We start from the raw sequence: 14,718 nt of genomic DNA, 5'->3' as shown, positions 1-14,718 counted from the left end.
CTTTTTAAGATTAACTACAAGATTGATTTCCCTTCAGAATTTAAACCAAGAAAGACGTGGCCGCTTTTACAAAAATAGAATGTAGCTTATCAATCCAGGTACAAGCGATTCAGGCTCTTTACAGCCTCTAGTTTCGTTTGGCGAACGTCACCAAAGTGACCTCTATTTGATCCACCGTGTTGTCAGTGAAGCCAATATGGCTGCCTACGTTCTGGAATTGCAAAAGTAGTTTTGGCACTTGAGACCAATGCTTCGGATTTTGAAGCATATAAAAGTATCTTATAACTATGCAAACAAACTTATGAACCATTTTACAAAACAATTTTTTTCACCAAATCACTAATACTAGAAGTAAATTCATTACAGGGGCGGATCCAGACACATTGAAAAGGAGGGGTGCCAGCCGGGGGTTCCTCAGAAGTACTAGGACATCATTTGCCATTTTTTGTCAATTTTACACATGAAAATTTCAAATTTTCCAATTAAAGGGGATGCCAACCCCGGCGCCCCCTCTGGATCCGCCAATGCATTACACAAAATAAATGTCCTTTTGCGTGTGTTGTAGATGACTGAATAGTCTCTATGGTAACAGTTATAATGGTTTTTGATCATATCAGACAATCACGATGACTTTCGGGACTTTCGGGATGCCCTTTTCTCTCGGATGTTTTCACAGAGTAATGCAATAGCACCAGCAGCGAAACAAATGGCACATACAATCTGAATCCATTCGACATACCAGTCAGCCCAAGACTGGTCCTCTATTTTTACTAATTCTATTTCAAATCGTGCCACTGCATTAGCTGAAAAAAATAAATAAGGAAAATTTAATAGATGTTACTTATAAGTGTTTGTTACAAATGTGACTTACAAATGTTTGTAAGTATAATGTAGCACTTGTAAGTAATATTCTGTAATGAACACTTGTGAGTAACACTATCAAGTAGCACTAGGTCTCACTAATCACTTCTAAGGTTCCTAGTACTTTACATGTTAAAAATGTAATTTTCAATTAGTTTCACTGTGAATTCCCAGGATAAATGACATCTTAAAGTTGCATACAATTGCGAAGATTTGAAAATAAGGCTTTCAAAATCATTATGCTAATGGTAAGGTGATGGAAGATTGACTTAAATAAATAATACTTAAAAATCACCATTATTTTCTTTTTCTGCTAACCGTCAGCATGGAAGCAAATTACACACATATGTAAACAATATTAACTTCACTTTTCTAGTAAATTACAAATATGACTTTAAAGCACACACAATCTAAGCTTTATCTCAACTACCTTCTATCACCATACATACAGAGTATGCTCTTAAAATGTATAGATCTAGGTCCAGTGTGTTTTTGGTATTATATTGGGGGTGACGATTATGCCTGGAAGTGGTTAGTGAGACCTTACTCATAAAAGGAGTTGCCGCCCATAAGTGTTACTCAAAAATGTTACTCACAAGTGTTGCCTACATACAAATGTTACTTTATACAAATGTTAATTACAAATGTAACTCACAAACATTTGTATGTAACACTTATATAAGTAGAATTGGAAAGTAGCATTACTTATATTCAAATCAATCGAAGGTTAAAAGATGCATATCATCAAATGGTGGTGTTGGGGTATTAAATAACAATCCACATAAAATTCAGAAACTGCAAATTGTTAAGTGACTCATAGTGAAGAAATTCCCACCAAACATACGACGCTTTTTCAGTTTGCATATGACAAACTTTCACAAAATGATAATCATTACTGCATTAAAATTGCACTTTTTAGAAAATCATACATTCATCTCCCAGTAAAATCAAACAAACGAAATCGAATCAACAACGATAACTCTTGCAAAGTGACAATGTCACGTACAATCTATCACAAAAGCGAAACAACCAAATGAAAAACTAAGACTGGTTACGTGATCAGTAACTGTTTCTGAACAAGATGGTGGGTTTTTGACATGCATGAATCACCTTCTGTCTAATTTATAATAAGACTACTACTTAATTAGTGAATTTTGCTCAATTTTTTTTCTAGTTATGAATAGTTATACAATATATAATGTTTATCTTACCTAGTACTATCCCTTGAATGCCCTTTTCTTCCCAGGCTAGCTGTGGTGGAATCTTACCTACCTGGTACTATCCCTGGATACCTTTGTATCAACAGGCTAGCTGTGATGGAATATCACCTACCTAGTACTGTCCTTGAAATGTATTTCTTCCCCAGGCTATCTTACTTGGTACTATCCCTGGAATGCCTTTTTCTCCCCAGGCTATCTTACCTGGTACTATCCCTGGAATGCCCTTTTCTCCCCAAGCTAGCTGTGGTGGAATCTTTATTGTTCTTTTCTCTCTGAAATGAAATACATCATGCTCATTCATCACACGATAACTATTGCGTTTCAATAAGAGTTTGCACCATCACGAAATAAGGTAATTGTTCCAAAATATCCATTCTAATCATACTCAGAAACTAGGTTATTCTTTACATGACCTTTTTCTTTTCTTTTGATGAGCAACGTTCTATATCAGACTCTCGCCGATTTTTAACAAAATATGAACAAAACTACTAAAATAATAATAAAAGTTATGGCGTGGATAAGAATGATAAACAAGTAAAATGAGACACGTTTAAAAGGAAAAATGGAAATAGTACAAAAAAAAACGTGATAAGAAAAGAAAAGAAGGCCTACATTTTTTTTAAATTTTGGCCTTACGGCCTTTGTCAGGGGCGAATAGGACTAGGCGAAAGGAGTAGTATATATGGTAAAACATTATATCCTATCTCACCCTACTTTGTCCAACATTATAATCTATCTCACCCTACCGTGTCCAACATTATACCCTATCTCACCCTGCCTTGTCCAACATTATACCCTATCTCACCCTACCTTGTCCAACATTATACCCTATCTCATCCTACCTTGTCCAACATTATACCCTATCTAACCCTACTTTGCGCAACATTATACCCTATCTCACCCTACTTTGTCCATCATTATACAGTATCTCACCCTACCTTGTCCAACATTATACCCTATCTCACCCTACTTTGTCCATCATTATACCCTATCTCACCCTACCTTGTCCAACATTATACCCTATCTTACCCTACCTTGTCCAACATTATACCCTATCTCACCCTACCTTGTGCAACCTTATATCCTATCTCACCCCATTTTGTCCAACATTATACCCTATCTCACCCTGCCTTGTCCAACATTATACCTACCCCGTGCAGGTCCGGGTGTTAAAAGAGTAGGCCTGCAGCAGCGCTAAGCTTGTCGTAAAAGGCGACTAAATAGTGCTCAGAATCGTAGTCGGGGGCTAGGGCACTCTGCCCACAGAGCAACTGGGATGTGTGCCCCAGGTGGTGGAATGGGGTATCCCTGGCGTGTTACATGCTGGGTTTGTCAGGCTATAATACGGAAAACCTGACCGCAAACCATAGTGGTGCACCGTGTTGGGAAAGATGCCACGTTCCTCCTACGTTAAAGAACCCTACTGTGGTATTCTCCCGGAGTAGGAACCACAGGGCTCCGCCACAGGAGGCTGAATTGCCCGACATTACCCACCTCTCCCTATTTCCAGTGGCAATCAAAATTTGTCGATCCCATTGTCCTTGTGTCCCATCCCTTTTTCATTTCATCATCATATTGCTGCTCGGACGTTAAACCCCAACAAAGTTTGTTGGGGTTTAACGTCCGAGCAGGAATTTTTGAGCTATATTCAGACGATGAACATGAAATTGATGATAAAATGAACATGAAATGATGAAGAAATGAAAAAGGGATGGGACAAAACTTTGTTGGGGTTTAACGTCCGAGCAGCAATATTTGAGCTATATTCAGACGATGAACATGAAATTGATGATAAAATGAACATGAAATGATGATGAAATGAAAAAGGGATGGGACACAAGGACAATGGGATCGACAAATTTTGATTGCCACTGGAAATAGGGAGAGGTGGGTAGGGTCGGGCAATTAAGCCTCCTGTGGTTCCTACTCCGGGAGAATACCACAGTAGGGTTCTTTAACGTGCGAGGAACGTGGGTTCTGAGCACTATTTAGTCGCCTTTTACGACAAGCTTAGCGCTGCTGCAGGCCTATTCTTTTGACACCCGGACCTGCACGGGGCCCAACAAACAAACAAACAAACCAACATTATACCCTATCTCACCCTACCTTGACCGCATTATACCCTATCTTACCCTACCTTGTCCAACATTATACCCTATCTCATCCTACCTTGTCCAACCTTATATCCTATCTGACCCTACTTTGTCCAACATTATACCCTATCTCACCCTACTTTGTCAAACATTACCCTGTACAACCCTACCCTGACCAACGATTATAACGATCACATTATCTGCGGCTTTTTTATTTGCTTTAAACAAACATGTTGTATTCATTATTGTGCGTTTGAAGGTCAAGATGGCATTAGCACATGATAGGGTGGTACTACACAGGAATACCTGCTACAAGTTCTTCAATGGAAAAATCACAGTAGTTTTTTTTTTTATAGAGAGGCTGGCTCGCCTAGGTTATCGATTAACTGACTGGCCTAGGTTATCGATAAACTGACTGACCTAAGTTGGTGATATTAATATCTACTTACCCAACACACATGTCGACGACACCCAAATCAAGACCTACAGAATAAACAAGGATCTATCATATATATTTTAATGTAATATACACTTTTGTGCTAACTGTGGGGTAGTCGATGAGCATGCGCATAGTGTGCTTAATTTACACCTCCACGAGGAAAATGCTTTTGTTCTACCCAAGCCCTACCTCGCGGAAGTGTATATTGCGCATGTTCATCAGTTTACCAGAAAAGGGTCTATTCAATAAAGGTTTAGTATTTGACATTCTATAAAGCGTATAAACTTCATCTCGGGCTGGAAGGTCACGTCATGACCCCCATGAATTCATCAGAATGGGTCCAAACTTCTATATAAAAAGAATAAGAAGTTGAGGTGTTGGTTTTAAAACAAGTACGGTGATCTTATCAACAAACTCCTCTCATATGTAAATATGATGATAAAAATGTGGCTGGCATTTAACTATTTCTATATTTGTACATTGTATTACGAACTAGAATGCCTATGACCACATATTTGCATTCCATTGTGGAATCCGAAACTAGCAAGCTGAACGATCTTCGGTTTAAATTCCGGATGAAACAAATAAATTGATAACGAGACTTTTAGAATAAAATGTGGAAACATGTAAAAGTTTAAGGAGTGAACAATTAAACTGAAATGTTAAAACAGTAGAGCTACCTACCATGAACAACCATCCGTTTCCCAATGGTAAACTCCAATAACCCTGGAGGAACTCCGTCCATTTCCTTCGAGGATTCTTTGTGTTCATCGTTTACATAAGCCTGAAAAACGTCATTTTAATAATTGCATATTTTTTCTCTACATTTGAAGCATCGTTCATGAGCTGCTTGTATTATAAAGCTGGATGTTTTGTTTTAAAGTCATAAAAAACAGGGTAAATAAAATTACAATCTTAGGCGTTATTAATAATGGCTACAAAATAAAAAATCATTTCAGCAAGTTGTGAAGGGAGCGTGGGTTTGTGGGTTTTAGTGTCGGGGGGGGGGGGTATTTTTTTTTTTTGTTTCCACTTAACCTCATGACATTTTTCATTTACAAATGTTCTTCATTCATTCGCCTCCTTGGTCTTTTGAAATCAGAACATTTAGGCGTTTTTCTTGAGAGAAGTTTTGAATGTAAATGTTTTACATCGATCAATGGGTTCTTCGGTAGTTTTAAAAACATTTTTATTTCTTGAACGCCATGTAAACCTACGTCATAATCTGACGTGACGTTCGGTGAAACTGTTACGCTAAAAAGAAATGAGCATACGTCATACTCCAGGGATATCGTGTCGCCGTTCTTTGTCATCTTTCCACAATCATCTGGTTTATACTGAAAAGAGATGCAAAATGAAAAATATATTAAAAGTCTGATTGTTTGGTCAGTTTCTGTTAAATTTCGATCATATGCACGAACAAAGAGGTCTGGGACTAACTCTCCCTGACATTATTCCGAAGGTTCGATAGTCCGAAGGTCCGGAATATATCCCGCGCTCTAAATAAATAATCACTCAACAATTTTTGTCAAATTTATACACTAAAATCACGAGTTTAAAAGAAACAAATTCACCCAGAAATGTTATTATTACAGCAACTATATACTAGGTAAAAACATTAAGTCACGTGAAAGTAATAGTCATGCCTACTCACAATTAACATTCAGGAATATACTGTCCTGAATTTAATGTCGCACACTGATTTTGCTTTTAAACATTTACTGAGACCTTGATATTCGCCCACTTTGGTTATTCGGCAAAAAAATCGACTTTTTAGAAATTGCTTCATTTCTATGTAGAGCACCGTGACATTTATAGATTCGGAACGTATCTTGTTATTTCTGTTAAGCATTATTATGACACAAGGAGATTAATTGCAATTCTGACCTTAGAGACGGCATAGTAATTTCAGATTAAGTGAACATTTTTATGTCTATCTACTCGAATCCATTACCTGCAAAATCCAGTCCCTTTCCGTGGATAAAAGTATACTTCTTAACCCTTGCTTTCATGACGGAAATTCATGTACGTGAACACAATTGCACATGTGCAAGTTTACCTGAAACTTGCATACGTGTGTAAAAGAAAATATGCTAACCGTTGATATGTTCTTTTCAGATCTGCACATTAATTGATGAAATGTTATGGGGCTTTGATATTTATTTTAAAATTCACTCCTAAGAATCAAATACTTGTTAAACTATGTTCACTTGGAGTAAGTGTGAACACAATAGACTTGGAGTAAGTGTGAATACAATAAGTGTGAACACAATAGACTTGGAGTAAGTGTGAATACAATAGACTTGGAGTAAGTGTGAACACAATATTAGTAAGTGTGAACACAATAGACTTGGACTTGTGAACATAATATTAGTTCTCGACACACTTAAACATAGGGTCTTACAGACTTGGAGTAGGTGTGAACACAATATTAGTTTTTGACACACTAAAGCATAGGGTCTTACAGACTTGGGGTAAGTGTGAACACAATAATAGTATTAGTTTTTTACACAGTTAAACATAGGGTCTTACAGTTCATATTAAGAACATAACAACTGGTTTAATGCACATAATGATCGCCTTAATAATAATGTTGCTCAGGCATAAAACCCCAAAAATCAATCATTTACACAAATTGCATAACATTTTGTAATTCAATTGATGTAATAGGTTTTACTTCTGTGTGTTAGTAAAAACTTATTCTGCAAGAAAATAATGAAAAAATATATTGTCTTTTGGATCACCATTTGGAACAGTACATATTCAAGAGAATGAATGTGGTGAATATGTCAAACAATAGCACCGGGGTGAAATATGTAATGGTATGGACCACTTTGGACCCCTATATATGAGAGAAACCGCAAATGAGTGTACTCGTGTATACATTTCATAATGCTCTTATAACAAATAATAATAGTGTTTGCTCCCTTGGACCCCTTACACAAATGTTCAAATGGTATGAGATATTCAAAAACTAATAACATAAATTAACGAGTAATCTAATGAAAAAATATTCTCGGGCCATGCAAAAAATATGAAAATATCTACATATATCTTCATACAATAATTGTTTACTTCCGTTGGTTATCTAAGACTTAAAGTCACGTTATTATTGGCTTTTTTTTTAAAGGCTTCTCAGTGTTCACTGGTGTACAGTGAGATATTAAGCAAATTGTACCTAAAACTTTTAACGCAAATACAATAGAAAATAGTCAATAAGTATGATTTATGCATTGAAGTGTATCATTTACTACAAAGCGCTGCCTTTCGTTTTGAATCTGTCCGCCTGTTTCTACAATTAGAAGTCTTTATAAGTATTTTACACCTTCTGCTAGTGAGTTTTGCTCCTTATGGATGATAACAGCATACACTTATATATTATACGTAAATATATATTAACCGTGCAAAACCGGCGTATGTCTGGTATCTTGTATATATAAATGCTGCATATTCGCGGGGAATAGCCATTTTAAATGCCGTACGACAAAGGCCGGGATTGAGGATGTAACCAAAATACCGCTGCGTACTAGCTTCGGACGGACTAGTGGAACTCTGACTATTGGGTCTCCGGACTAATGAACCTTCATACTATTGGGCCTCCGGACTAAGTACTGAACCTTCGTACTATTGGGCCTTCGGAATACTGGACCGTCAACGTTAATTGTTTTCATTTTCACAATTACAATGATGCAAAAAATCTGGAGATATCAAGGTAACCAAAATTCGAGCTGAAATCAAAAGAATACATCCCAGAGATAACAAAAATGTACAGGGAAAACAGACACACACAACAAAGAACATGAAATAATAGCAGATACAAAGAAACAAAAGTAAATGTGCCACCTGCACTCCAATAAAAACTGGGAGCATGTAGTAAGTGCACTTATAGGGCAGGCATCCTCCGCTTTTCTGCTTTCCTGTTCAACCGCCGAGTTGGTCCTAAAATGTCACATCCAGTGTAGACGAAAAAGGAAAACGGTATCAATTTGCAAAAGCACTTTTTTCGTCTCACTAGCGAAGGTAAAAATGTTTTTCTTGTTGATAAATAACAGATGTAAAATTTCTCAAATGTGTAAATAAAATAAAAAATGTCATGACGTTTCTACAACTACGTAAAGAATCCATTGCTCTATGAAAAAAATACCAATTGACGCAGTTGACATCATTTAAATTCTGGAATCATCGGGTCAAATCATATCTCAGAATATTTTGTGGTATTTTACTTGATAAAAGTCTTAAAGGTCTATTATTAGCTATAATTATTTAAATCATTAGAATTTTGAACAAAAATTATGAATGAAAAGCACCGTTTTACAAGATGTTTACATGAATCCTCTGGCACTTTCGATGATATCTGCAAAAAACCCCGAGGCTTTAATCCACTTCCGTCCTGTGTACATTTGTGATACGTAAAATTGGTAATCATTGTAAACAAATATCATGTGTTATATTTTAACTATCATAACTGAAATTGTGAATATGCTATTAGGTACTTAGTTTAGTCCATATAAAATTCAAATATATCCTATGGTATGAGAAGATTCATGAGGAAGAAAAACCCACTGAACAAAAAAAAAATTCGGTCATGCTATATTCTATGAACACGATAACCCTTTTACTTTTGTGAAAATCATAGATAATCAACAAAATCAAATCAAGGACGATAACTCTTACAAATTGCCATTTTATCTCGAAAGCGCAATTACCGGATGACAAATTGAGTCTGTTTATGTGGTCTAGCTATAGCCGTACGCGCATTAGAGACAATACATGCATGTTAAGTACTAGTATACAACTGTTTCACGTATATGTACATCCCAGTTTATTATACTTTCTTTTTTTTTCCCTACTAGCACATGTGTATTCGGTACATAGAAATTTTATTCTTCTTGTTAAATATAATTTCTAAAATATTAAACCTAAATCTAAGATACACGACTTGTTTAGCAAAACCGGTGCTAGAAGTCTTTTAAAATAGGAACGGGATACTTAGATTCAGTGTTTAAGTAATCACTGACTTCGACTAGCGTTAAGTGTAAATAAAAATCGGAAATGTAGGAAGGGATAATTAACACCAGATCAGGTCCAGAAAAGGTTAAAAGGGAAATTTAAAATCTAAGACAAAGCATGGCATAAAAGTTGGCTTTGAATGGTACCACCAAGTTTAGCAGCTGTTATGAAACCCTTCCGGTTCCTTTATTGTAGCGACTTTGTTCAAAATACAATAAGTAATAGCTTACCGTTATCTGGATGTCTAATTCACTTTTAATAAGAATTTTCCCATCACCATGTCCTTTCTGGCCATCTAGTACGGTCTGTTGACCGAACATTTTCTGGAACTGACCATGAGTGGCACAAATACATGTCACAATTAAAGCTAGAAATGTAAGTTGTCTATTCATCGTGTTAGCCAAAAAATTTACAAATTGGGTTCGAATCTGTCCTTATCTTTTATGACTTTCTGAAATTTCCGGGTATACCTTTTATGTAAAACTATCTATCAGATGTTCAATCAACTGGAACGCAGTGACACTTCCTATTTCAAATAACAAGGATTCACATAACAACTGTTTGGTTCAATTAAAGTTATAAAAAGTGTACCATATGTCTGTACAAACATTATAATTACATGTCTGTATGAAGGGGAGCCCCTAATGCCCTTAATGGAGGAAAACGATAACATGCACTAACTTGCACTACTTTTTTTTTCATTTCATTTTATTTGAACTTTTTTATGTTAATTTAACTAAAATATCTGGTGTTTTTTTACTTACTTATATATATTTTATTTAGAAGCTACCCCTTTACAACGGTAAGGTGATGCAGTTTTTTTATACCTTATTTCTATCTGTACATTACAAAGTTCTATTTTAATTAAGTTTACAATGTCTCATAAGCCATGTATGGCTGGGTATTTGTCCTTTTTTAACTACGTATTTTATTGATTTTACATAAAGTATTCTATTCTCTGTAGACGGATATGTGACACCTTACTAAAATATATTATTACTAATTTTTTATTATTAATAATATAATATGCTTCAAAAACAATTGTGAAGCGCAAACTTATACAGTATGTGTCTTCAAGTACCTTAGTCACTTAAGGTCACTTCAAGGTCATCCTCTTTCCTGGTTTCACACAAGGATTCACTGTGCTGAGTGCAATTCACATGTGTTATTATGAATTGTGCTGTGTCCTCTTGATTTATTTTTGGTTTTGTTTTTGCGTGTGATTTGTTTTATTTCTAATTGTTGTATGTTTTTTTGTTTTTTTTTTTGTTTTTTTTTGTTTTTTTTTGGGGGGGGGTTACTAATATGTTTGTTTTAAATCGTTAGTTTGGGTCTTTTTGTTTGGATACATTGTTTTTGTTGTTTGAATATATTGTTTTTCGTTGTTTGTTGTTTGGATATATTGTTTTTGTTGTTTGTTTGTTTGTGTGTGTGTGTGTGTTTTTTTTTTGTTTTTTTTTTGTTTTTTTTTGGGGGGGGGTTTGTTTTGTTTGTTGGGGTTTAACTTCCGAGCAGCAATATTTCAGCTATATTCAGACGATGAACATGAAATTAATGATTAAATGAACATGAAATGATGATGAAATGAAAAAGGGATGGACACAAGGACAATGGGGTCGACAAATTTTGATTGCCACTAGAAATAGGGAGAGGTGGGTAGGGTCGGGCAATTTAGCCTCCTGTGGCGGAGCCCTATGGTTCCTACTTCGGGAGAATACCAAAATAGGGTTCTTTAACGTGCGAGGAACGTGGCATCTTTACCAACACGGTGCACCACTATGGTTTGCGGTCAGGTTTTCCGTAACTCGTTTTCTTTTGTCATCTTTTCAGGTTCCTCTCGTTTGACGCCCTTGAAACAGAAATTTGAGAGAAAATGGAATTCATTTACCATTCCTTAAAATATATTCCCCCTTTTCTATAGAACATCCGTAACAAAACAAATGAACTATTGTAACTGGAAACATACGAAACACATGTATGTCAAACAATGAAATCCATCGTTAGGACCAAGGTGTCCAAATACAGGATTACGAATTAGGCATATGGAACAAAGTGCTAGTGACCTTGATACTTGCCTCCGTCAATAGCACTTCAGTTAACGTAAGTAAACCAGATGGCCTAAACTGTTACAGAAACACACGATCCTTACATTCGCCGTGATCTGATATTGATCTTGAACTTTATAGATATCCATCGTATCTTCTGGTGATACTAGAAACAAAGTCATTACTTGATGTATATGGGGTGTGATGAGGGTTTTTCTTTTTACCTTAATGTTTAGAACATGTTTGAATGAAAACGACGAGATGCAATCCGCATAACCTCAAAAGTATTCATGATTATTATATGATCAAAAGTTAAACAATGACATTCCACCACTCTGAAGAAAATTAATCCCTTGGTACCCTCTTTCTTTTCATCGTAAATTAATTGATAAACAACAAGCTCTCGTAAATATATAAAGTCGTGGAAATATTCTAGAGAAAAAAAGAATTACTGAACAGGTGGGATTAACAAGATGAATTCTAACATGGTTATATTTTTGTGTCTAGTCACCTTTACCAGTAAGTTGGGTTTTTTAATATATAAATATGAATTTTGTGCTTGTAAACTATTGTATTTCTATATTTTTAAATAGATAAACTAGTTTTTAAGAATTTTTTTTTATTTCGGATTTTTTTAACGGGAGCTGTTATGAATATGGACGAATTTTATAACGAGTTAACAATATTAATAATAATAAATTAATATTCATGATATTAAAACCACAATTGTAACAAATACAAATGGTGCTAATTAGTCAAGTATTTTCGATTAAAAAAAACTGTATCGCAACATTAGTTTGATATTGAAGTGTTTCAAATTGAAATGCTTTGAAGTAAAGATATGTTTTTTTTTCCATCCCAGTGACCTTTGGAGTGACCTTAACTGGTAAGGTGGAACGTCTACTAGACTTGTTGAACGACCTTGAGAAGGCGAATGAAAGAATCGAAACCGAATCACGGTAGGCAAAAAAGGGAGCAACCATTGGGTTTTATAGGTAAAGGGGGCAATCGTTGGGTTTTATAGAGATAGGGAGCAACCATAGGGTTTTGTAGAGAAAGAGAGCAATCATTGGGTAAAACTTTTTTTCGATTTTTTTAACATTTGCACTCGTAATTTCAGTACTAAATACTCGCATATGATTTCCATAAATATGTAGTTATACGCCACGTAATGCTGCAGATCCTCAACGTGTCTACCGCCTAAGCGTCATAGTTCTAGCTTCATACGAGATATGAATGTACCTCTTAAGTATCATACATCTGTGTTTCTTGCTTGTACGAGAAAGGGAAGTTTACATAAAATGATCGGGTAGCTTTGAACATTTATTTACCAAGTTTCCGATTCAGACATCGAGGCTCGTTACAAGACAATATAGGTCATATACATTAGCACGCCCCGATATTCCCTGAAATGGTTCCCTGGTCAATACTTAAGCGACCCAAAGATCGCCACAACGTACCTCATACACATGTCTATACGTGTTTTTTCCAAGTATTAGAACGGGAAGTTAACATTAAAAGAAAAAATGATCAGTTAGCATTGAATTTATGTAATATTACTTAATTTCCGATTCAAACGCAGGTGTTCGTTACAATTGATTATTTAAAGGTCAAATATATTATCAGGATACATATATATAGCCATCATTCGGGTCATAACGGTTATGAAAGAGTATGCAATAATATCAAAGGAACCAAGATTTAAGCGGGAGTCACCCGATTTTTGAGCATATCGCATTTGTATAATTTCGGATGTTGAAAGTAAGCCAAGATCAGTGGTAGTGAATATTGGACGATTAGCGACTTTGAAGATTTTAGTCTTGATTAAAACATATACACATGTCTATTATGCGTGTTTTTTGCTTTTATTAGAACGGAAAGCTTACATTAAACGACAAAATGATCGGTTAGCATCATTGAATTCATGTAATATTACCATACAAACGTCTCAGAATGTGACGACTCCATTCGCTACACTGCTCCATCGGATCAAATTGATACAGGGAAGATACGTAAACGTATAGTAAGGTCTGTAAATTCGTAACGAAGTTAGAAGTGCCAAATTTGCGCAATTTTTTGGTCGTTCCCTCCGCGGGACTCGAACTCGTACCGCTGTGGCAACACCGCCTGCACAAAGTCCAGCGCCCTAGACCATTCAGCCAACTAGGCTATATAGCGGAGGGAACGACCAAAAATTTGCATCGCATAATATTATGGGAACCAAGATTCTAGCGGAAGTCATTTGTACCATTTCGGATGTTGAAAGTAAACCAAAGTCAGTGACAGTAAATATTTGATTATTAGCGACTTTCAAGACTTAATTCTTTGATTCTTCTTCCTCTCCACAGATCTATGAACTTCCTGAAAGAACTGTTAAAGAGGAATAATCACTGTGCTGGTGACAACTGCTCATTTCACTACCAGTGTTGCGGAACGCTACAATGTGGTAGGATTGGGTCGGATGGTGAATGGATAAATTGTCCTGCCAACGAGAACTGCACCTGCATGTCAATTATGGGTTAACCATTAGTAACCATGGAAATAAATGCATGTTTGTGGTCCAAATAGCAGAATCAACTGTGTTTACAGAATGGTTTAATACTGATATTTGGGATTTATAAACTTCAAAATATATCCAAATAAACATATACTCAGCAGTTATTAAATATTAAACTCATTTATGTATTTTTTTTCAACAAATTTTGGAAAATATATCTTATATATGTATGGTTTTACCAAAGCTTTGTTTGTTTTATATATAAATGGAGATAAATAACGTTTAATTATGAGCGATAACTGCGGATGATACCAATTTTGCTTGTTTCAGAAGTTTGATCAAATCATGATCAAAAAGTCAAATATCCAACGGGGTTTAAAGTTGTCATTGCAAACATAGAGTCACTCCCGAACAACTTCAAAAGGCCATGAACTTACGGAACTCTTTGATTGGTACATGTACCCTCTGCATGGCCCCGAATATAAATATTTTCAATCGACATAACCAGGAAAGTTTAAATTGAAACACGGGAGTCTCGAAAACAGGAGCCTTA

General features: G+C 35.7%; 2 protein-coding genes across 2 annotated transcripts; one reads left to right on the top strand and one right to left on the bottom strand.

Moving 5' to 3' along the window:
- Positions 1-335: 335 nt before the first annotated feature.
- LOC148599120 (FK506-binding protein 2-like) lies at positions 336-10,578 on the bottom strand. The gene is made up of 6 exons (XM_088561714.1): positions 9,854-10,578; positions 5,888-5,950; positions 5,298-5,397; positions 4,624-4,657; positions 2,283-2,353; positions 336-803 (listed from the first exon to the last, which is right to left on the bottom strand). Exons 1-6 carry the CDS (start codon positions 10,013-10,015, stop codon positions 622-624), a joined length of 612 nt encoding a protein of 203 aa, XP_088417840.1. The 5' UTR covers positions 10,016-10,578; the 3' UTR covers positions 336-621.
- Positions 10,579-12,054: 1,476 nt separating this feature from the next.
- On the top strand, positions 12,055-14,396 carry LOC148599119 (uncharacterized). The gene is made up of 3 exons (XM_088562395.1): positions 12,055-12,187; positions 12,531-12,627; positions 14,017-14,396. The coding sequence occupies exons 1-3, from the start codon at positions 12,142-12,144 to the stop codon at positions 14,189-14,191; spliced, it is 318 nt and encodes a 105-aa protein (XP_088418521.1). The 5' UTR covers positions 12,055-12,141; the 3' UTR covers positions 14,192-14,396.
- Positions 14,397-14,718: the final 322 nt, after the last annotated feature.

The sequence above is a fragment of the Perna viridis genome, chromosome 14, assembly GCF_037379345.1.
Source record: "Perna viridis isolate PV_CMFRI_1.1 ecotype Kerala chromosome 14, ASM3737934v1, whole genome shotgun sequence".
Taxonomy (NCBI): domain Eukaryota; kingdom Metazoa; phylum Mollusca; class Bivalvia; order Mytilida; family Mytilidae; genus Perna; species Perna viridis.
This window is presented reverse-complemented; position numbering and strand designations above follow the sequence as displayed.

What these genes read in the sequence shown, in the direction of transcription:
- LOC148599120 (XM_088561714.1), bottom strand. Translation starts at nt 10,015, where the DNA reads ATGAATAGACAACTTACATTTCTAGCTTTAATTGTGACATGTATTTGT. An exon ending in CGATATCCCTGGAGTATGAC is followed by an intron (nt 5,398 to 5,887) that starts GTATGCTCATTT and finishes GACGTTTTTCAG; the next exon opens with GCTTATGTAAACGATGAACA. An exon ending in GTCGTCGACATGTGTGTTGG is followed by an intron (nt 2,354 to 4,623) that starts GTAAGTAGATAT and finishes ATTTCATTTCAG; the next exon opens with AGAGAAAAGAACAATAAAGA.
- LOC148599119 (XM_088562395.1), top strand. Translation starts at nt 12,142, where the DNA reads ATGAATTCTAACATGGTTATATTTTTGTGTCTAGTCACCTTTACCA. An exon ending in GTGTCTAGTCACCTTTACCA is followed by an intron (nt 12,188 to 12,530) that starts GTAAGTTGGGTT and finishes TTTCCATCCCAG; the next exon opens with TGACCTTTGGAGTGACCTTA. An exon ending in AGAATCGAAACCGAATCACG is followed by an intron (nt 12,628 to 14,016) that starts GTAGGCAAAAAA and finishes TCCTCTCCACAG; the next exon opens with ATCTATGAACTTCCTGAAAG.